The sequence below is a fragment of the Siphateles boraxobius genome, unplaced genomic scaffold (assembly GCF_051911475.1).
Source record: "Siphateles boraxobius isolate OS27281-9 unplaced genomic scaffold, OSU_SipBor_1 214, whole genome shotgun sequence".
NCBI lineage: Eukaryota > Metazoa > Chordata > Actinopteri > Cypriniformes > Leuciscidae > Siphateles > Siphateles boraxobius.
This window is the reverse complement of record NW_027508827.1, coordinates 275,001-297,101: the sequence shown is the minus strand read 5'-3', so window position 1 is coordinate 297,101 and position 22,101 is coordinate 275,001. Positions and strand designations below refer to the sequence as shown.

At 40.9% G+C, this 22,101-nt stretch overlaps 5 protein-coding genes and 1 pseudogene across 6 annotated transcripts; all 6 read left to right on the top strand.

The window, feature by feature from the left end:
- Positions 1–5,591: 5,591 nt before the first annotated feature.
- Positions 5,592–6,056, top strand: LOC143746209 (histone H2B-like). The gene has a single exon (XM_077237970.1). The coding sequence runs from the start codon at positions 5,643–5,645 to the stop codon at positions 6,015–6,017; it is 375 nt and encodes a 124-aa protein (XP_077094085.1). The 5' UTR covers positions 5,592–5,642; the 3' UTR covers positions 6,018–6,056.
- Positions 6,057–8,702: 2,646 nt separating this feature from the next.
- LOC143746200 (histone H1 pseudogene) lies at positions 8,703–11,107 on the top strand (annotated as a pseudogene). Its single transcript, XR_013206460.1, has one exon. The product of XR_013206460.1 is annotated as a histone H1 pseudogene (transcript).
- Positions 10,087–10,631, top strand: LOC143746205 (histone H2A). The gene has a single exon (XM_077237967.1). It carries the CDS (start codon positions 10,087–10,089, stop codon positions 10,471–10,473), a length of 387 nt encoding a protein of 128 aa, XP_077094082.1. The 3' UTR covers positions 10,474–10,631.
- Positions 11,108–15,545: 4,438 nt separating the features above from the next.
- LOC143746195 (histone H3) lies at positions 15,546–16,035 on the top strand. The gene has a single exon (XM_077237959.1). The coding sequence runs from the start codon at positions 15,570–15,572 to the stop codon at positions 15,978–15,980; it is 411 nt and encodes a 136-aa protein (XP_077094074.1). The 5' UTR covers positions 15,546–15,569; the 3' UTR covers positions 15,981–16,035.
- Positions 16,036–16,829: 794 nt separating this feature from the next.
- LOC143746194 (histone H4) lies at positions 16,830–17,262 on the top strand. The gene has a single exon (XM_077237958.1). It carries the CDS (start codon positions 16,840–16,842, stop codon positions 17,149–17,151), a length of 312 nt encoding a protein of 103 aa, XP_077094073.1. The 5' UTR covers positions 16,830–16,839; the 3' UTR covers positions 17,152–17,262.
- Positions 17,263–18,055: 793 nt separating this feature from the next.
- LOC143746193 (histone H2B-like) lies at positions 18,056–18,508 on the top strand. The gene has a single exon (XM_077237957.1). The coding sequence runs from the start codon at positions 18,088–18,090 to the stop codon at positions 18,460–18,462; it is 375 nt and encodes a 124-aa protein (XP_077094072.1). The 5' UTR covers positions 18,056–18,087; the 3' UTR covers positions 18,463–18,508.
- The last annotated feature ends 3,593 nt before the right edge of the window (positions 18,509–22,101 follow it).

Genomic DNA, 22,101 nt, shown 5'->3' with positions numbered 1-22,101 from the left:
TTAACCGCCGGTCCAAACAGCCCGCTGGTGGAGATAGGCGCGTCGAGAAATGGCGCCTTATCCGCGTCCTTCATCTCAGTCAGAGTCAACCACAGATGGCGCTCGAGAACAGTCAAATTAGCCATGGCACGGCCGATAGACTGGGCGGTGGCCTTCGTGGCTCGCAGGGCTATGTCAGTCGCGCTGCGTAGGTCCTTAAAGGCTTCGGGTTCGGGGCCAGACTCGTCCATAGAGCGGAGAAGCTTGGCTTGGAACACTTGAAGTACCGCCATAGAGTGAAGCGCTGATGCAGCTTGGCCGGCGGCGGCGTAGGCGCGACCGGCGAGAGCTGAAGTAGTGCGGCAGGGCTTTGAGGGGTGGGAAGCTTTGGCTTTCCATCCGGTGGTGGAGGGCGGGCAGAGATGATTGGCCACGGCCTCCTCGAGGGGCGGTGTTCCCTCGTAGCCTCTTTCCTTTGCGCCGTCCACAGAGGAGAGCGAGGAAGAAAAAGAAGGCTTTAGGCGCGCAGAGTGGGGGGCTTTCCACGACTTGGTGAGTTCGTCGTGAACTTCCGGGAAGAAGGGAGAAGGCCTTTGCCGAGGGGCCTGCTGGCGCCCCTGCAGAAACCACTCATCCAGTCGGCTCCGGGTTGGTTCTTCGGGAGAAGACCAATCGAGCCCGAGGTCTTCCACGGCCTTAGAGAGAACGCGGATAATCTCGCTATCCATGGTGGAGCCCCCGCTCGCGCTAGCTAGCGTCGACGGGGCGGGGTCGAGAGTGGAGCCCGGCCAGTCGTCCGATGCAGCGTCGATTGACAAGCTGTCATCCATTCCCCCGTCGTCCTCGGACGCGCCGAAAGTCACAAGGCCCACCGCTCTGCTAGAGGGGTGTGGGTCCGGCTGGGTGAACTGAACCGGCGGTGGGGAAGGCAAGAGCGGCGGTGAAGCACGCGGAGACTGGCTCGGCGTGACGTCACTGAGCTCAGGTTCAGGAAGCCTCTGTGAGCGGCGCTTTTTCTTAGTGCGCGGCTCGAACAGAGGGATGGCGGCGATGGGCTCGCTCACGGCGAAAGCGGCGAGGCGAGCCCGCAGTGCGGAGAGACCCAGGTCGTCACATTCGGGGCATCCGCCCTTGGTCAAAGCAGCTTCTGCGTGGTCCCGGCCCAGGCAGCGAGCGCAGATGATGTGACGATCCCCGTCCGGGAGAAGGTCTCTGCACGACGCGCAGGAAGGCATTTGAAACAACGCCTTGGAAAATTTGCTCTTTTACAAGTGTCGCAGAGCGAACAGATGTAAATACTTGCGTGAGCAGTACGCCGGATGGCTCAGTAGGATCGCGTTAGAAGGCGGCTGAAGGTGCCGACGTCCTCGTAGCAAATCCCGCTGGTATGCTTTTCGACGGCGAAGCTTCAATAATCCGGAGGATCCAGCGAAGAAGGTGTTCGCTGAAGGAGATTAAATCTAAAGAACTCTCATGACGGGGCGCCCAATATATAGCTCTTGGCCACGCCCATCTTGGCGGGCTCTGACGCGCGCGGGCGCGAAGCGCGCTCATTGGTCGCGCATTCAGAGTCGCCCCGTCATTGGTTCGAGCAAGTTGCCGCAGCACAGCCAATGACCGAGCTGCCTTCGTTCATTGCTGTCAGCTGTGCAGCTGCAATGCGTTTTACATAAAGACTTCAATATTCTCGAGAAAAGGAGTTTTCCCATAGCGTAAGCTACTTACGCAATAGGAGAGACCTCTCGAAAGGGAACTCTGTATGCAACATTTAAAAAAAAAAAGTGGATAAAATCTCTAAAATCAGACAGACTACTATACATCTCTGCAGTGTAATCTGTGCATCTGCTTTAGTAATGAAAAAGTACATAATCTATGATTCCAGAGTCCTGTCAAAGACACACGGATACCATGTTTGGCCTGCGGTCCATAAAACACCATCTTAATTTCCCTTGTTTGCCCGTTCTATTGCCTAAAGGCTTGAAATTGCGACCGTTTCGATCGCCTATGATCCCGAAATGTAATCTTTGCAATCTAAAAATATAACCTAGGGCATTTGTGCAACTAATTATTGCCTACATATCTGCGTTTTTAAACACGTCCATTCTAAATGTTGTTAGTGGCGATGATGTTAGCAGGTGCTGCTAGAAATAAGCATTAATTGTAGGCACGACTACAGCACGATCGACCACTCTCCCTAGCACTGTGCAGCCATCTTAGCTTGCCATGTGTGCAGGATACCTACAGTACAATTTGCAAACCTAAACTCAACTCCCTGGAGTAAGCGATTTTGCGTGGCTTTACATCACCAGTCATTTGGCTAAATTTGCTCAACTTTGTTATTTAGATGCGATTGAGATCCGCTGCAGCGAACAAACCGTTGAAGTGCCGAAGAAGATACTGCATCTGGCCTGGGAAAGTCCGCGCTAATGAAAAAGCGGGATGCCAACTTATAACCCAGCAAACAAATTTAGGTTCTGGGAACGTTAGTTTTTGGTTCCCAAAAAGTTCCTAGAACTTTCCCTTGACGTTAGCGGAACGTTCCCGGAACGTTTTCCTTACGTTATAAAAATGGAACCTAAAAATAACCTACATGGAACGTTCCTATAACGTGTTTTTGTATTGTTTGGTTCCCAAAAAATAACCTCATGGGACCATTCGGGAACGTTAGGGGAACGTTCTGTGTTTGCTTGGAATTTTTAAAAAATATTTACGTTTGATGAACGCACCTGCCAAATCGACAGCTGCTCAAATAAATAGTGTATGTCAAACTCACTTTTATAACATTTATTGTACACAATAACCACATACAGATAACTACCAAAATAAATTGCATTGGTTTTATTTAAAATATATGGTTATAAAAAACTTCTATATTTTATGTAAAGAGGAAGTATTTTGATACTTTTTAGAATAAAACTAACAAAATAAAAACTAGATTACAACTATTTAAAGTATATAAAACCTACTTTGTGGGTGAAGTACTTTTTACAGACAGATACACGTGTCTCAACTTACCCCGCTGGCCACCTCGCACATTTCTCTAGATTTTGCAATGACCTTGCATGACGCGATATCATGAAATATGCCAGTTTTTAGGTCCCAGAATAACGTTTGTGATGATACCAGCTACGTTTAACAGTCACATAAGGATAATAAGCTGTTCATTGTGGAGTGTGCATGGTGAAGTGAACGTCTTATCTTAGAAAAAAACTTTTGCCGATATCTTCGGATCGGAGACGTGTCCGTTGTTCACATTTCCCACGATCAAAGAGGACACTAATACACATGTGCACAGCAAAAATCACAACTTGTGCTGGCTGCACACGCAAGTTATTTAAGGTGTCTCAACTGTACACAGTCTACCCAATGACAGTGATTTGCACCATCAGTTTGAAGCTCATAAAATTTTATGAAATCACTTAAATCACAATAAAGTGCATCTATCCATCATAGAAGTACATCTGTCCATCATAAAAGTGCATCTGTCCATCATAAAAGTGCATCTATCCATCATAAAAGTGCATCTCCATCATTAAAGTGCATCTGTCCATCATAAAAGTGCATCTGTCCATCATAAAAGTGCATCTGTAAACAACAGACATTTACATCGATAGTCTGGCGTTATAATTGATGTGCTTTTGGTGAACTTTGGAGTGGATAAAACTGTTTTAATGGTAGGCTAACCAATACCATTGACTCGCGCTAGCCTAGCACCGGCGAACTATGCAACTGGAAGGACTGGGTGAACATTTTAGAAAACTGACTCCACTGGTAAATAACACACAGGCTAACTTGTAACTGAGGCCCAATGTCCAAAATTCCGAACCACCCCTTTAAGCGCTAGGAATCTTGAGGAATAGCTTTTATATTAACTGGGATTTTCGTGTCCCTTTTAGGGGAAATTCTAAGAAAACGTCATGACTCTGAGAATTTTCTTAGAATTTGGCCGCTAGGAGCCACTTTTTGCACAAAAACTCTTTAGGGATACGGGCCCTGGGCCCGTATTCGTAAAGATTCTAAGAATTTGCTCAGAAAACTCTTAATTTAGCTTAAAATCTTTTACGTAGGAGTCTTAGGCCCTGATGTTATATATATATATATATCCTATATCAAACATAATGAACTATTGTAAATACAGGACTATGTTGTGAATTAGCATTTGTAGTGGTTAAAATGAAAGTATGACGCATGGTGTCTCTTGCTCTAAATGATAAGCATCTCATTTTGATAAGCAACAACTTCTAAAACAATAATTTCCATCATTTCTATTCACAGGGTTCCATATACTGCATGAGATAAATGGCGAATCCTTTATGAAAGTTTTTATGTCTTGATGAACGGTTAAATGCATGTTTAATGAGTTAAAACATTAATACTGTGGGATCAGACGTATATATTTATGATTATGATGATGATTATTATAAGGCCAGAGATGAGAGTCACAGACAGACTCGGGATGATGTTCGTGTTCTTCAAGCGCCCAAAACAACATCTTTATCAAAGCAGGGCTGAACACACAGAGGACGCTTCACACTTTTACACACTTTTACAGTAAAAAAATGTAGCATCAAGCAATATCTAATAAGTCATATCACAGTTACATTTGACTTATTGTTTTTAGATTGGGAGGAAATTCTGATTAATCATCTGTCCACTTAATTGGACATCATGCATCATATTTCAGCTACAGTTTATACTATTACTGACTGATATATGTTACTTGTAATGCATTACTTTACTTGTTACATCAAAAATGTAATCCGATTACTCAATGCACTTGTCTTGGGGTACATAACCTTTCATAACAATATTTTATAGTTTTCACATGATTTTATTTAATTGTATTGATTGGTTTGTTAAATACACCCACTATTACTCAGTATCTCTTCAGTTAAAGCCAAAACGCATACTGTCCACTCATCTGACAATCTCTTTAAAAATGTGTAAAAAATAAATAAATAAAAATCATTACCCTAAGAGCAATAATTTAAAAAAATCCTAACTGAGGTTATCATAATTCATGCACGAAATGATAAGTTAAAAAGGACTTTGTTTTCTGGATCGAGAATAGACTTATTAATGAGCTCGTAAAGTCGCATAATGTATCAAGACTTTCAGCATCTTTTCATTCTCTTTACCCAACAGATGATACCTAAAATATTATATTTGTATTCTTTATCGATTCTCTGATGCTAAAATATAGTTTACAAAAAGAAAAAAGGAAAAAAAAAATCAATGAAATTCCAAGTTTTTTAAAGGAAATGTGACCGTTATTGATCTCTTTCACCCAAGCTCCCTCAATGAGTTTATAAGATGTTTTAATTGGATGATGCACAATATTGCACAATATTTGTCTAGAACCGCTTATTTTCCAAAACTAGTACTAATGAAAAGAGCGGGAAATTAAACAAAGGAAACTGTATCCATCAAACATGGGGCGGTGGGCGGTGCTATTATTTAACCACCTGTGATTGGCCCTCGATCCACTCGTGATGCTTTGAGTTGTCCAATGAAACACGAGTTTACGGGTTCGGCCAATGGAAACAGGCAATCAGAAGGACTCCGTGTCTCCTTGTAAATTAGCATAGTGCAGTGAATAAAAGCCTCAGTGTCGCTGCTGAGTTCTTCACACTGACTCGTCAGCTCTGAGATCATTCCTCATCATGCCTGAACCAGCCAAGCCCGCGCCTAAGAAAGGCTCCAAGAAGGCCGTCACCAAGAGCGCCGCGAAGGGAGGGAAGAAGCGCAGAAAGTCCAGGAAGGAGAGCTACGCCATCTACGTCTACAAAGTGTTGAAGCAGGTTCACCCTGACACCGGCATCTCCTCCAAGGCGATGGGCATCATGAACTCTTTCGTCAACGACATCTTCGAGCGCATCGCCGGTGAGGCGTCTCGTCTCGCTCACTACAACAAGCGCTCCACCATCACGTCGAGAGAGATCCAGACCGCCGTGCGTCTGCTGCTGCCCGGAGAGCTGGCCAAACACGCCGTGTCTGAGGGCACCAAGGCCGTCACCAAGTACACCAGCTCCAAGTAGAGGCCGGAGGCGCTCACACAAAGGCTCTTTTAAGAGCCACTCACAACATCCTGTAAAAGAGCTGATGATGCTTGCAGACGGTCTTTAAATGGATGAAAATTTGCTGCTTTTGTCCCCATCTAGCTTATTTTTGTCTTTAGCATAATAAGTTCATTGTTTTCAACATTATTATTATGCGGGATACATCCTATATATATTATGTGCTACTTAAATTATGGTAACTAATAGGACGTATGATATTTCAGTAGTAAAGGTTTGATCTCTTTCATGGAGTCTACCTGAATGAATCATGTGATATTCCCTAAAGTATTTGATATTTTAGTGAAATGGTTTAAGTTGCTTAAAAATTGTGAATTTGAGTGGACAGAAATGACTTAATCATTTTTGACTTGTATAATTTTGAAAAAAGTCTGTATGCTACTAGCACAACAGTCAACGTATTCATGTTTAATGATTATAGCAAAGTTATTCACAACCTCACCATAAGCCCTACTCTTCTGCACAACAATGATCAAAACTACAACATAATAGAAACTTTCATATGTCAAACATAACAGAACATTAAACATTAACCGATGTTTTCTTTACACAAAAACACATGAAATAACACTTAATTTCAATATTTACTCTCCATTTCCAGCCATGTGGAGAGCATGGGAACTAACAATGGTGTCTTTAAATAAAACCACATAATTGAACTAATTCTCTTAAAATAAAAGGTTGCCTTTTTTTCCTTCATTGTATCAGCTTAATCGGTTCCTCAATTAAAGCCTCAAAACTGTGTCTGTTAAACAAATTAGGAAAATGTATCTCTTGGTTTTATCAGTGAAATGTTCTCAATATTTGTTTCATATCTGAAACTGAAGCAGTTTTCACACAGCGATGATGTCTACACATCTGGAGTTTCATCTGTAAAAACAGCACATTCTGTTGAACAATGTCCAGTGTACAGTCTTACTTTTATAATGTTCTCTGTACAATGATATTTATTGAAATATGAATAAAAGTTATATACCATTTAAATTGTTTGCCATTTTTCCTCTTTCTCTTGTGGTCTTTTCTGTGTCTGACCTTCTCTTATTCTTCCTTATCTTTGTTTTTCTTGTCTTCCTCCCATCTTTCTCTTCACATTATTTCTCCTGAGATTCCCTGTAGTCTGTGTGTACATTTAAACAAACTTTGGATTTTGATTCTTGCTTCCAGAGGTTCCAAACTGTAGGGTTATCAAATCACACATTTATTTTAAATTATGCTTTTTCATGCATCATAAAGTTTGCACAAGAAACTGTAACGGGAGTCCTGTAGATTCAGGCTCTACAAGAACAATAAATGACAGGAATATGTGACTATTAATGTGTGTTTTATTACAGGACTTTCTTCCTCTGTTTGCTTTATAGATTGTGACTTTGTTTTTCATTATTAGCTATAATTTATTCATTTTAAACTCTTTCTGCTTTATATCTGTGGACCAGCAAACTTATATTGACCTACAACACTTTTATATAATATAACACATAGGATCTGTTTATTGCACCTTTTGACACACAATGAAGGTCATAGAAAAATAAATATCATTTTTCGATAGCAAAATTATTTCAATTTAAGCTCATCAATGTCTAAAGTTTGTTGTTTTAGATGGAGAAGTTTCACAGTTTTGGTTCAGAGTTAAAGACAAATGTTTGGCTTCACGTGCGAAATATCCTCACTAACATAGTGAAACATGAGGAAGATTATGATTTACATATTTTCTGTTGTTCTTGTGAAAAGAAATGGGGCTCTCATGACACAAAGATAAATATATGGGTCAGAAAACTAGTATTTATAGTATGACTAAAACACCAACGTCTGTGCAAATATATCAAACATATACTGTAAATATGATGACTATTTTATGAATTAGTTAGAATGAGTACAAGTGCTTTATTATTTACATTCCATGATTGAGCAGATTATTGTATCCAAAGAGACTTATGAAGAAAATACAAATCAAATACAAAATGCTATAAATACAAAGTTTCAAACATTGTCCAGAAAAGTACAAGCTAGAACAAGGAGGGAAATAAGAAATAGAGAGAAAAATAAGTTGTTTTTCAGTCACTTGCTTTAAAAGAGAAACTCATTCAGAGCTTTAACACAGTCATCATTCACAAGCCGAAAACTGAGAAACAAATGACGATGTACTTTTTTATTTACATGATATGATAGTAAATACAGACTGGGAGGATGTTCTTGTGCTTCAAGCGGCCCAAAACTACGTCTGTATCAAAGCCTCTTCACGACCCTCACTGATGCTGATTTCATTAAAGCGTCTTTCAGACTGTTTGTTGAACACACAGAGGACGCCTTCAGACTTTTACACACTTTTACAGTAAAACTTTCCATCAAATTTACACGCGGCTTTTCCCCGCGGCTGATGCTCGCCTTGGATTTGATCTGATAGAGTCGAAAGAAACATTTTCTCTTCGCGTATTTTAGTCTCTAATGAAAGCCCAGAACCTCTGCTTGCTGTTCACTTTGTTTTACTGCGAAAAACTATTTAATCGCTCCATTTTTGGCCCAAATGTAAGAGAAGAAAACACAAGAGTCCGCGGCTCGTGGACGCGCACAGACACAGAGCGGGCGGGTTGAGTCTACGAGGTTCTCATGTGTTATTTAAAGGCGCAGCGCCGCGCGAGCGCTATTCATTCACTGCCGAATGCAAACCGTCTGTGAAACTCAGCAAATCATCCGATCAGAGAGAGTGAGATTATGGCAGAAACCGCACCCGCCCCGGCTGCTGCCGCCCCGGCCAAAGCGCCCAAGAAGAAATCCGCTGCGAAAGCCAAGAAAGCAGGTCCAGGCGTCGGCGAGCTGATTGTCAAAGCGGTGTCCGCGTCCAAGGAGAGGAGCGGCGTGTCCCTCGCCGCGCTGAAGAAAGCGCTCGCTGCCAGCGGCTACGACGTGGAGAAGAACAACTCCCGCGTCAAGATCGCCATCAAGAGCCTGGTGACTAAAGGCACTCTGGTGCAGGTCAAAGGAACCGGCGCTTCGGGCTCCTTCAAGCTCAACAAGCAGCAAGCCGAGAGCAAGAAGAAGCCTGTGGCCAAGAAAGCGGCTCCTAAAACGAAGAAGCCCGCGGCCAAGAAACCCGCCGCTGCCAAGAAGCCCAAGAGCGCCGCAGCAAAGAAGCCCGCAGCCGCTAAGAAATCGCCCAAGAAGGCCAAGAAACCCGCCGCCAAGCCCGCTAAGAAGGCGACGAAGAGCCCTAAGAAGGCGAAGAAGCCCGCGGCCGCTAAGAAAGCAGTCAAGAGCCCGAAAAAGGCCAAAGCGGCGAAACCGAAGGCGGCAAAGCCTCAAGCCGCCAAGCCTAAACGGGGACCTCCCAAGAAGAGATAAACATCTACTTTCAATTTCCCTATCAACGGCTCTTTTAAGAGCCACCCACTAACTCTGAGTAAAGAGCAAAACTCGTATTTTATTAATTTGTTAGTTTTGAAAGCAAATTGCCAAGATGTGACTTTCAGTTTCTTAGACTCATGCAATCTGAACGAACAATAGTAAAAAAGTTTTTGTGTCTAAAAATCAAAAAGCTATGAAAAACTTTTTAGCCATTTTGTATGCATAAAAATGGCCAAAAAGAGTACGAGGGTTCGCCAGTGATCACAGTTAACATAAAAAATGGTAAGACAGTGCAGAATATACACACAACACAATTCAAAACACCAATAAGCAGTGGTAAAACTCCAGTATTACAATAGGAACATAAAACTGTACAGTATCGGGTCAATGTGCACAGAATATACAGTGTGTGAAAGGTGTAACAGTTTTATAAAATCCATTTTTGTACATATTTGAATTTTTCACTCAAATATTTCAATTGTTTCATCTCTTCTGTCTGTCAAATACTTGTGCATGAATATTCCCGCCAGAAAGGGGGATGGGTTTCGGAGGGAAGTTCGGTGATTGGTTCAAATGTTAACAGACTCTAAGCCAATGGGCGTCAGGCGCTCTCGTTTAAATACAGTATGTGGAAGTGTTGTACTTCAATCTATTCAGTTTTACTGAAAGGTTGTAGAAACTGATCGTTAAAATGAGCGGAAGAGGCAAAACCGGCGGCAAAGCTCGAGCAAAGGCCAAGACTCGCTCGTCCAGGGCAGGGCTGCAGTTCCCCGTCGGCCGTGTCCATAGGCTCCTCCGTAAAGGCAACTACGCCGAGCGCGTCGGTGCCGGAGCTCCTGTGTATCTGGCGGCTGTGCTCGAGTATCTGACCGCGGAGATCCTGGAGTTGGCTGGAAACGCCGCTCGGGACAACAAGAAGACCCGCATCATCCCCCGGCACCTGCAGCTGGCGGTGCGCAATGACGAGGAGCTGAACAAGCTTCTGGGCGGAGTGACCATCGCTCAGGGCGGCGTGTTGCCCAACATCCAGGCCGTGCTGCTGCCCAAGAAGACCGAGAAGCCCGCCAAGGGCAAATAACCGCTCCGGTCCCTCACTGACGAACAACGGCTCTTTTAAGAGCTACTCATCTTATCTGATAGAGAGCGCTTTTCTTTAACTGCAAACATTATATACTGGTTTCGTTTAAAAATTTTGGTTAAAAATTGTATCATTAAATGTAAATTATTTCTTCTAAATCTCTAGTACGCAATATATCAATGAGCAAACATGTAATTTATTTAAGTTTTGTTGCGACGTTTTACTACAACGGATAAAATGACACATTTGACTTTTTCACTTAGAAAAAGTATCTATACGTTTATTGAAAACATGAATTTCTCTACCCAGACACTTACATTTATTTAGTTTTTAATTTAATAAAATGTATAATTTCATATCCGTTTTTTCATCTCTGGCAGCATTGTACCACAGAGGAACACATTACTTAACCATCATATCAAGTTATTTCCATCCTCTCTCTCTCTGCAGGATTCACTCACTATATCCTTCTCTTCCTCACAGCGTGACTCCTTATCAGCTGCTGGTGTGTTTTATACCTGTTTTAGGTGCTATAGAAAATGTGCAATCATAATATGTGGATGGATGATGTGACATGCAATTCTACCTGTCCATGATGTCATATACTAATAAAAATGGTATTTTGTGAAAAATATATACCTTTTATGTTGTTCCTCTGACAGGATACAGAATACCATAGCTGTAGTTGGAGTTTAAAGACCTCTACTTCAAAATTGTCACTGGTGTGACTGTGTGTGACCTCACTAACATGGCTATATTTCAGCAAAGTGTTTGATATATTTACAGTTTAAAAAAAACAGAATTGGGCATTTTTAATAGACAGAAAGTGTTGATGTCTGTGCATGATTTACAGCAAGTTCTGGCCAAATACAGTTTGTCTGTAAAATGGCCGTCATATGGTGTGACATTGCAATCTATATTATGAACGGGCAATATTTCGGACACCATTATGATGAAGAGGTCCTCACTCAACCAGGAAGTTGCAGTGTCATCTCTGGAGCGGTTCGAATGTCAGGGCGAGTTCTGACTTTTACATCATTTATTAAAAAGCTCTGTATCTGATATGCTCACTAGTGGTCATTATTTTGTGTCTTATGGTGTGACATTATTTACATAAAAATGAAACGATTAATTTTTTCAAATTATACTTATTATTCTTCAAAATCATTGCCCCCACGTGGCAATTTACATGCTAAGTATAAATGTTGTTAGTAACCAAGAGATTAACTGAACAAAACGTCATATGGTGTGACTGTTTTTCCAAGTCAAACCATATGATAAATTTGTCACATAATATTACATACATCTTTTTTAATGATAAGTAAATTAATATTCAAAACATATTTAATGAATTTAATGGTGAACATTAAATTACCCATACAACTACTGTATTCTTTTTCGATTTTATACTTTAACCATGTTTCACCATGTTTGCCATGCTTTGCATATTAAAAGATGCAGTTTTGTGTCTGTTTGAGGCAGAAATGTGAAGTAAAGACAGGACACACACACACACACACACACACACACACACACACACACACACACACACACACACACACACACACACACACCTGCCAGGAGAGAGGGGTCCTGAGGGAAACCTTGAAGAGATCATGTTCACACAGAATCCTTCTATAGTAATCTGATCTAAATTATTACAGGTGCTGGTATATAATTATAATATCATCAAAAAGTTGATTTATTTCAGTAATTCCATTCAAAAAGTGAAATTTGGATATTGTGTTCATTCATTACACACAGACTGATATATTTCAAATGTTTATTTCATTTAATTGTGATGATTAAAACTGACAACTAATGAAAATCCCAAATTCAGTATCTCCGAAAATTAGAATATTACTTAAGACCAATAAAAAAAAATTTTTTTTTTAGAAATGCTGGTCAACTGAAAAGTATGAGCATGTACAGGCTCAATACTTAGTTGGGGCTCGTTTTGCCTGAATTACTGCAGCAATGCGGAGTGGCATGGAGTCGATCAGTCTGTGGCACTGGTCAGGTGTTATGAGAGTCCAGGTTGCTCTGATAGTGGCCTTCAACTCTTCTGCATTGTTGGGTCTGGCGTATCGCATCTTCCTCTTCACAATACCCCATAGATTTTCTATAGGGTTAAGATCAGGCGAGTTTGCTGGCCAATTAAGAACAGGGATACCACGGTCCTTAAACCAGGTACTGGTAGCTTTGGCACTGTGTGCAGGTGCCAAGTCCTGTTGGAAAATAAAATCTGCATCTCCATAAAGTTGGTCAGCAGCAGGAAGCATGCAGTGCTCTAAAACTTCCTGGTAGACGGCTGCGTTGACCTTGGACCTCAGAAAACATAGTGGACCAACACCAGTAGATGACATGGCACCCCAAACCATCACTGACTGTGGAAACTTTACACTGGACTTCAAGCAATGTGGATTCTGTGCCTCTCCTCTCTTCCTCCAGACTCTGGGACCTTGATTTCCAAAGGAATTGCAAAATTGACTTTCATCAGAGAACATAACTTTGGACCACTCCAGTCCTTTTTGTCTTTAGCCCAGGTGAGAGGCTTCTGACTCTGTGTCTTGTTCAAGAGTGGCTTGACACAAGGAATGCGACAGCTGAAACCCATATCTTGCATATACGTCTGTGCGTTGTGGTTCTTGAAGCACTGACTCCAGCTGCAGTCCACTCTTTGTGAATCTCCCTGTTACGTCCCTCCACTCCCTCCACTACCTTTGGTGGCTCTGTTTTCCTTTACTAATGTTTGACTGCTCGGCAGTATGTTTTTCCTTTGTTATTGTGTGCAGGTGTGATCAGGTAACGAGTGGGCGGAGAGACACCCTTTTAAGCTGAGGCACTTCGTGCAGAGAGGGGGAAGAGGAGGGAGAGACTTGTGTACCGGCCACCACGCCTGTTGTTGTTGATCTTCCTGCAATGTTTTGTTCTGTTGTAGTTTTCTCCCAATTTCTGTTTTTGTTTGTAATTTACTTAATTGTTTAATAAATTCCCTAGACAAACAAGTACAATTGACTTTGCGGTCACTTTATGTTGTGACCAGGGAGCCTGATCATAACACTCCCCCACATTTTTGAATGGGTTTTGTTTCACAATCCTCTCCAGAGAGCGGTTATCCCTATTGCTCATACACTTTTTTTCTACCACATCTTTTCCTTCCCTTCGCCTCTCTATTAATGTGCTTGGACACAGAGCTCTGTGAACAGCCAGCCTCTTTAGCAATGACCTTTTGTGTCTTGCCCTCCTTGTGCAAGATGTCAATAGTCGTCTTTTGAACAGCTGTCAAGTCAGCAGTCTTCCCCATGATTGTGTAGCCTGCAGAACTAGACTGAGAGACCATTTAAAGGTCTTTGCAGGTGTTTGAGTTAATTAGCTGATTAGAGTGTGGCACCAGGTGTCTTCGATATTGAACCTTTTCACAATAATCTAATTTTCTGAGTTACTGATTTTGGGGTTTTCATTAGTTGTCAGTTATAATCAACAAAATTAAAAGGAATGAACACTTGAAATATATCAGTCTGTGTGTAATGAATGAATATAATATCCAAATTTCACTTTTTGAATGGAATTACTGAAATAAACTTTTTGATGATATTCTAATTATATGACCAGCACCTGTAACTGTCCATATTGAGTATCACAACTGTTGTCCAACATTTGACTAGTTTTAGATTGATAATATGTTTTACTGTAAAACAATTATAATTGTTGTTACAACACACACTCTCTTCTAATTTTTCTTAAATAACATTTTAACATGTTTGATGATTTTTATTCTTATTAATGTTAACTGAATTGAAGTCATTGGAGTCGTTGAATGCATATAAAATACACTTTTTTTGCATTGACAAATTGTGGCGCTGCGGTTCATCAGTGTGACACTACACCATTTGGTGTGACATTGAGAATTCTGACAATAAAAATACTTTTTTTAGTTATAAATCATTAAAAAACTAAATGGAACGCAAGAGAAACAGTATCAGCAAGAGTCACAAACATTTAGATATATTTATAAGGGGATTTAACAATCTAAAATATCTGGAAAGGCTGAGGAGAGATGTCTTTGCTAGATGATTTAGAAAGATAATACAAAATCGAACGAATCTGCACAAAAAATTGTTAAATGTTAAGATGATAATGATAAAGATTTATGGTGAAGTAAGTAACTTAGGGAGAGTATATCCCATTTTAATTTGTTATGCCTAATATTTGAATTTTTAAAATAAAGAAAAAAAACTTGTTAAGGCTTATATGTCAACCACCCACGTGCAGATATACAGTAGTATGTGAATTACTGTTCTTATAAGTGCATTACAAAACCATGCAAAAATGCAAATATATTACATACAACGCACAATTTTTTGTTATGTCCTCTAAAACATTTGATGATAATGTTAAGTTCTTGAAAATACTTCTTTACTAACCAGTGAAGGTGACTCATATATTTTGTGGGTGATTAACTGGATGCAAATCAGTGAAAATATTACAAATATGGAGGCATCATGTGACCTGTGGACATTAGTTAGGTTTGGCCAATAAATGGGTTTATTAAAAATAAACTAAAATAGACTATGCTGCCTTGAGGCAACAACATACCATAGAGGGTTAAAAAAGTCATATACCAAGCTCTTATAATGTATTTGGCATTAATAGATTATCCAAAATCAAAAACTATACATTGGCTTCAGGGAATAGTGTAACAGAAACTAATCACTGTTACTGAGGGTATTTTGTCCTTTATCTGCTCTACTGAACGATCCTGTATTTTACAGACGCAGGTGTGTCTTAATTTCTGGCTGCAGTGCTTTTATACAGACTGTAATGTGATTTTGCTCTGATCTGAGATTTGCACAGCAAAATAGTCAACAGAACAAAGCATCTTGAGCGGGAAACCCTCCGCTTGCTTGAAAAGAAGAAACGCGCAGTCATTGGCTAGCAGTCATAAGCAACGGCTTCACAAACTAACCAATCACAAGCCTTCTGCACCATTGTGACACTGTGAGCTCGTGACGGTCCAATGCTATAAAAGCAGGCGTGTAACAGAAAGCGGCATTTCCAGCTCAAGCAGGACCGAGAGAGGAGAAACTGCAGCAATGGCAAGAACTAAGCAGACCGCTCGTAAATCCACCGGTGGCAAAGCCCCGAGGAAGCAGCTCGCGACTAAAGCAGCGCGGAAGAGCGCGCCCGCCACCGGCGGCGTCAAGAAGCCCCATCGGTACCGGCCCGGGACCGTGGCTCTGCGGGAGATCCGCCGCTATCAGAAGTCCACCGAGCTTCTGATCCGCAAACTACCTTTCCAGCGGCTGGTGAGAGAAATCGCCCAGGACTTCAAGACGGACCTGCGCTTCCAGAGCTCCGCGGTCATGGCCCTGCAGGAGGCCAGCGAGGCTTATCTGGTGGGTCTGTTTGAGGACACCAACCTGTGCGCCATCCACGCCAAGAGAGTCACCATCATGCCCAAAGACATCCAGCTGGCGCGCCGCATCCGCGGAGAGCGCGCTTAAACCCGCCGCTTCTGTGCACGCGCGTCAAACCCCAACGGCTCTTTTAAGAGCCACATCACTTACTATAAACGAGGCAATTTTCACTTTGACGCCGAATATAAATCTACAAGGCCCAATGCAGTGTGGGACCTGATTTCAGTGAAACACAGATCTGGGCAATTATGAGTGTGGGAAAATGTGCGGATTAACTGCAATTGGCCAAATACGTTTCATTTGATCAGAGTTTATGGCATTTGGATCAGACAGCAAGTGATTAACACAACTACATGATTCCAATGTGCTTGTTTTCATTAAGCAGAAACAATTTATGTTATAAATGTTTTCATTGTGTATATGCATATTATCACTTTAACAAAACCATTATATGCGTGTATCTGAACTGGACAATGATGTCAGATATTGCCATCATTGTGGGAATATTTTGTCCCCATAATGTAGGATTTATTAAACATTTACGTTTTCGTTTCAGACAGAGACACACACACGCATACACAGAGAGAGAGGGAGGGCATAAATAGATGTCACTATTAACAATTTTACTATAAACAATATTGTGATTTTTACGTCTTGTGTCCCTCTTTGTTTACTTTGCTGAGCTTGTAGAACATTAACCAGTTCTACTATATATTATATTATCTGAAAAAAATATTAATTAAATATTTAATTTCAAACAAGGGAAAGGCTCCTGCAGATCGGAGTGCCGGTTACATTTTTCGCGATCTGTATTTTGGGGGAGGGGCTCGCTATGTTACGCAGTAATGGTTTCTGTCAGGTCCTGTAAGTAAGTACAAAAAGCCTCCCTTCAACACTCATCATCCATTCTGTATTCGCAGTGTATCACCTCAATGTTCTAGTGAACATGTCTGGAAGAGGCAAAGGCGGGAAAGGGCTCGGTAAAGGAGGCGCGAAGCGTCATCGTAAAGTTCTGCGCGATAACATCCAGGGAATCACCAAACCCGCTATTCGGCGTCTGGCTCGCCGCGGGGGCGTCAAGCGCATCTCCGGGCTGATCTACGAGGAGACCCGCGGTGTGTTGAAGGTGTTTCTGGAGAACGTGATCCGCGATGCCGTCACCTACACCGAGCACGCCAAGAGAAAGACCGTCACCGCCATGGATGTCGTGTACGCGCTGAAGCGACAGGGACGCACCTTGTACGGCTTCGGGGGATAAACGGCTGACACAGGAGAAACTGACCAACCCAACGGCTCTTTTAAGAGCCACACACTCTCTCACTGAAAGAGTCATTGTTTTGGCAGCGTTTAACAAAACTTAAAGACTTTTAATAAAGTGGTGTGATGGGGCAATGGATAAGACATGCATTTGGTGTGAGAGACCCGGGTTAGGGCAAGATACTTAACCCCTAGTTGCTCCAGAGGCGTGCGACCTCTGACATGTATAGCAATTGTAAGTCGCTTTGGATAAAAGCAATTTTGGATAAATGTAAAGTCATTAGGCTTTATTAACGAGGGCTTACAGTTAAAGATAAGTCTTGAGTATGATATATGTATGGATATCAGCATCTTACAATAGTCTCTACCCACTTAGATTATAAATTATACTTATCTAAGCAGAGTTGAAAATGCAGAAAATGTTTATTTTTGTATTTATTTGCTTGTATTTGATATTACTGTAGTTTAACTTTAAACTAAACCGTTCAACGGTTTCATGAATCAATGAAGTTCTGAGAAAAAGTGTCTTTTAAAACGAGTCTGACCGTTATTGATCTCTTTTCTCCAAAACTCATTGAAATGTGTTTATAATGGGTTTTAATTAAACGATGATGCACACTATGTCTCTAGAACCACTTATTTATTTTATCAGAATATTACTAAGATCTATAAATAAAAAGAGCGGGAAATGAAACAAAGATAACACTGGGGGCGGTGGGCGGTGCTATTATTTAACCACTTGTGATTGGCCCTCGTACCGCTCGTGATGTTTTGAGTTGTCCAATGAAACATGAGTTTATGGGTTAGGCCAATGAAAACAGGCAATCAGAAGGACTCTGTGTCTCCTTGTAAATTAGCATAGTGCAGTGAATAAAAGCCTCAGTGTGGCAGCTGAGTTCTTCACACTGACTCGTCAGCTCTGAGATCATTCCTCATCATGCCTGAACCAGCCAAGCCCGCGCCTAAGAAAGGCTCCAAGAAGGCCGTCACCAAGAGCGCCGCGAAGGGAGGGAAGAAGCGCAGAAAGTCCAGGAAGGAGAGCTACGCCATCTACGTCTACAAAGTGCTGAAGCAGGTTCACCCTGACACCGGCATCTCCTCCAAGGCGATGGGCATCATGAACTCTTTCGTCAACGACATCTTCGAGCGCATCGCCGGTGAGGCGTCTCGTCTCGCTCACTACAACAAGCGCTCCACCATCACGTCGAGAGAGATCCAGACCGCCGTGCGTCTGCTGCTGCCCGGAGAGCTGGCCAAACACGCCGTGTCTGAGGGCACCAAGGCCGTCACCAAGTACACCAGCTCCAAGTAGAGGCCAGAGGCGCTCACACAAAGGCTCTTTTAAGAGCCACTCACAACATCCTGTAAAAGAGCTGATGATGCTTGCAGACGGTCTTTAAATGGATGAAAATTTGCTGCTTTTGTCCCCATCTAGCTTTTTTTGTCTTTAGCATAATAAGTTCATTGTTTTCAACATCCTGCAAAAGAGCTAATGATGCTTGTAGATGATAGGGCTTCCGCGGGATATTACAAATCATATGTATTTTTGTGAAGACTAAGACCTTAAGTAGCTTTATAAACATTACATTTCAATCTTACAGTCAATTAAAATTTTGGATGGTTTTGAAGAATGTTATACTATCAATTAACTTGAATAAAAGCCTTCAAAATTAACTTTTATTTGCTCTTGCAAAACATGTACGTTACACAAGTGAGATGAACAAGCGGAACTAGTTTGGTGATTGCTTCTGACTGGAAGTAGAGGCAGAAGTGGCTTGAAGAGTTTAACTGGTTTAACACATCCATATATTAACAACAATTAACTTGGCATCTATTATTTTTTTGTCATCCTTTGGCTAGTTTACATTATGAGCTTGGCTCAAATGAACAGTAATGCACACAGTTATGTCAAAATGTCCATTTTGTTGAGTATCATCCTCATAACATGTGGTGGTGATGGCGCAGTGGATAAGACACATGCCTTTGGTGTGAGAGACCCGGGTTCGAATCCACTGTGAGTCACCAATGTGTCCCTGAGCAAGACACTTAACCCCTAGTTGCTCGTGCGACCTCTGGCATATATAGCAATTGTAAGTCGCTTTGGATAAAAGCGTCAGCTAAATGAATAAATGTAAATGTAAATAACATAAGAGCAGTCTTGAGTTAAAGTCTTAAATGAAAGTAAAGGGTTGTGAGAATGAGTCGCGTGAGATTCGCGTCAGTGTCAGCAGCGGCTGCTCTTAAAGGGACAGCAGCCAATCATTTTCTGTCAGCAGCGGCTGCTCTTAAAGGGACAGCAGCCAATCATTTTCTGTCAGCAGCGGCTGCTCTTAAAGGGACAGCAGCCAATCATTTTCTGTCATTAACGTTAATCAAAGAGAACAGAGAAAATCACTCACTGCTCTTGACTAAAGAACTTTTCTAGCTTTAATAAGGATTAGTCTATATGTAATCTATAATTTATGCCATGCTGACTGTTTGCTAACTTTATTGCATTTCTGTATTGTTTTGTATATGTTAGACAGGAAGGGCACAGATAAATATGACATTTATTATGGGTTTATGAGGATTGTTTGAAGTTCACTTAAATTTAAAGTAATTTTTTTAAAGCATAATATGTGTTAAAAAAATATATAGCTCTCAATTGCACTGTAATGTTGAATGGCTATGATTAACGGTTAAAATTGGGGGTAGGGAAACATCCATTTTTATCCATTTTATCTGTATTAGTATCAGTGATACTGACCTTTCATTAAAAATATGCCATTCAACAAGAATTTGAAATATACTATATGTTGTTTCTACATTAATTAGGAGTTTAACTGTGAAATTATTACATTATAAAATATACAAACTAGATAAACCTACAAAAAATTAAGTGTTTTTAATTGCGATTAATCACAGAATTTTTCACTTTTTTATCGATTGACAGCACAAATATATATATGAGTCATTCTAGAATTGGGGGTACATTTCGAGTCTGCCAGATAAACCTTCTTTTATTTAAAAAAAACCTAAACTTTTTTGAATCAGTTTTGAATACTAACATAAATTATATTACACTATCACTAAGAATAATGCTTTTTGTATATTTAGGGAAAAAATTATGCGAAATATTAACTCAATGACTCCCACTCCACCTATTATTGACTGTCTCTGCCTCCTGATTCATACATTCAACTTGAATTATCATGAAACCATTAAGTCTAATTTTCAAATATCTTTTGTTTACTCTATTAAGTTATATAAACAGTTGGATATAATATATATTGTCTGTATCATTTGTAATTTAATTAATAAAAACAAATAGATGTTGTGTCTGTCCCCACGTTTTGGTCAACTCTGTTATCTCTGTTATAAAACAAAAAAAACTCCAAAGCATTTGTAGAAAAAGCATGTGACTTGCACCAAGTGGTGTCACTTCCTCTGGCGAGAAACTCTGGACAGCAGTGATGTCAGTAATTATTCTTCTCTCATTAATTTGTACAAAATGTTTAGGATACACCAATAGTAGATTCATTATTTGTCAAATCTATTATTGTGATATTGCAGTGAATCTCTCATTCACTTTTTTAAAAATGATAATATGGCGAAAACCCATAAAATTCTGTTTTTTGTCATGCCATGTGGAATCTGGTTTGAGGTTAGCATTTTGAGCTAAAGCACAAAATGATGGAAAATGTCAACTCGGTTATCGTCAACTCTGTTATCGTCAACTCTGTTATCGTCAACTCTGTTATCATCAACTCTGTTATCATCAACTTTGTTATCGTCAACTCTGTTATCATCAACTCTGTTATCGTCAACTCTGTTTTCATCAACTCTGTTATCGTCAACTCTGTTATCGTCAACTCTGTTATCGTCAACTCGGTTATCGTCAACTCTGTTATCGTCAACTCTGTTATCGTCAACTCTGCTATCGTCAACACTGTTATCGTCAACTCTGCTATCGTCAACTCTGCTATCGTCAACTCTGTTATCGTCAACTCTGTTATCGTCAACTCTGTTATCATCAACTCTGTTATCGTCAACTCTGCTATCGTCAACACTGTTATCGTCAACTCTGCTATCGTCAACACTGTTATCGTCAACTCTGTTATCGTCAACTCTGTTTTCATCAACTCTGTTATCGTCAACTCTGTTATCGTCAACTCGGTTATCGTCAACTCTGTTATCGTCAACTCTGCTATCGTCAACTCTGCTATCGTCAACACTGTTATCATCAACTCTGTTATCGTCAACTCTGTTTTCATCAACTCTGTTATCGTCAACTCTGTTATCGTCAACTCTGTTATCGTCAACTCTGCTATCGTCAACACTGTTATCATCAACTCTGTTATCGTCAACTCTGTTTTCATCAACTCTGTTATCGTCAACTCTGTTATCGTCAACTCTGTTATCGTCAACTCGGTTATCGTCAACTCTGTTATCGTCAACTCTGTTATCGTCAACTCTGCTATCGTCAACACTGTTATCGTCAACTCTGCTATCGTCAACTCTGTTTTCATCAACTCTGTTATCGTCAACTCTGTTATCATCAACTCTGTTATCGTCAACTCTGCTATCGTCAACACTGTTATCATCAACTCTGTTATCGTCAACTCTGTTTTCATCAACTCTGTTATCGTCAACTCTGTTATCGTCAACTCTGTTATCGTCAACTCGGTTATCGTCAACTCTGTTATCGTCAACTCTGTTATCGTCAACTCTGCTATCGTCAACACTGTTATCGTCAACTCTGCTATCGTCAACTCTGCTATCGTCAACTCTGTTATCGTCAACTCTGTTATCGTCAACTCTGTTATCGTCAACTCTGCTATCGTCAACACTGTTATCGTCAACTCTGCTATCGTCAACTCTGCTATCGTCAACTCTGTTATCGTCAACCCTGTTATCATCAACTCTGTTATCGTCAACTCTGCTATCGTCAACTCTGTTATCGTCAACTCTG

Bases quoted from the DNA above. Each gene is read 5' to 3' on its own strand.
- LOC143746194 (XM_077237958.1), top strand. From the start codon at position 16,840: ATGTCTGGAAGAGGCAAAGGCGGGAAAGGGCTCGGTAAAGGAGGCGCG.
- LOC143746193 (XM_077237957.1), top strand. From the start codon at position 18,088: ATGCCTGAACCAGCCAAGCCCGCGCCTAAGAAAGGCTCCAAGAAGGCC.
- LOC143746205 (XM_077237967.1), top strand. From the start codon at position 10,087: ATGAGCGGAAGAGGCAAAACCGGCGGCAAAGCTCGAGCAAAGGCCAAG.
- LOC143746209 (XM_077237970.1), top strand. From the start codon at position 5,643: ATGCCTGAACCAGCCAAGCCCGCGCCTAAGAAAGGCTCCAAGAAGGCC.
- LOC143746195 (XM_077237959.1), top strand. From the start codon at position 15,570: ATGGCAAGAACTAAGCAGACCGCTCGTAAATCCACCGGTGGCAAAGCC.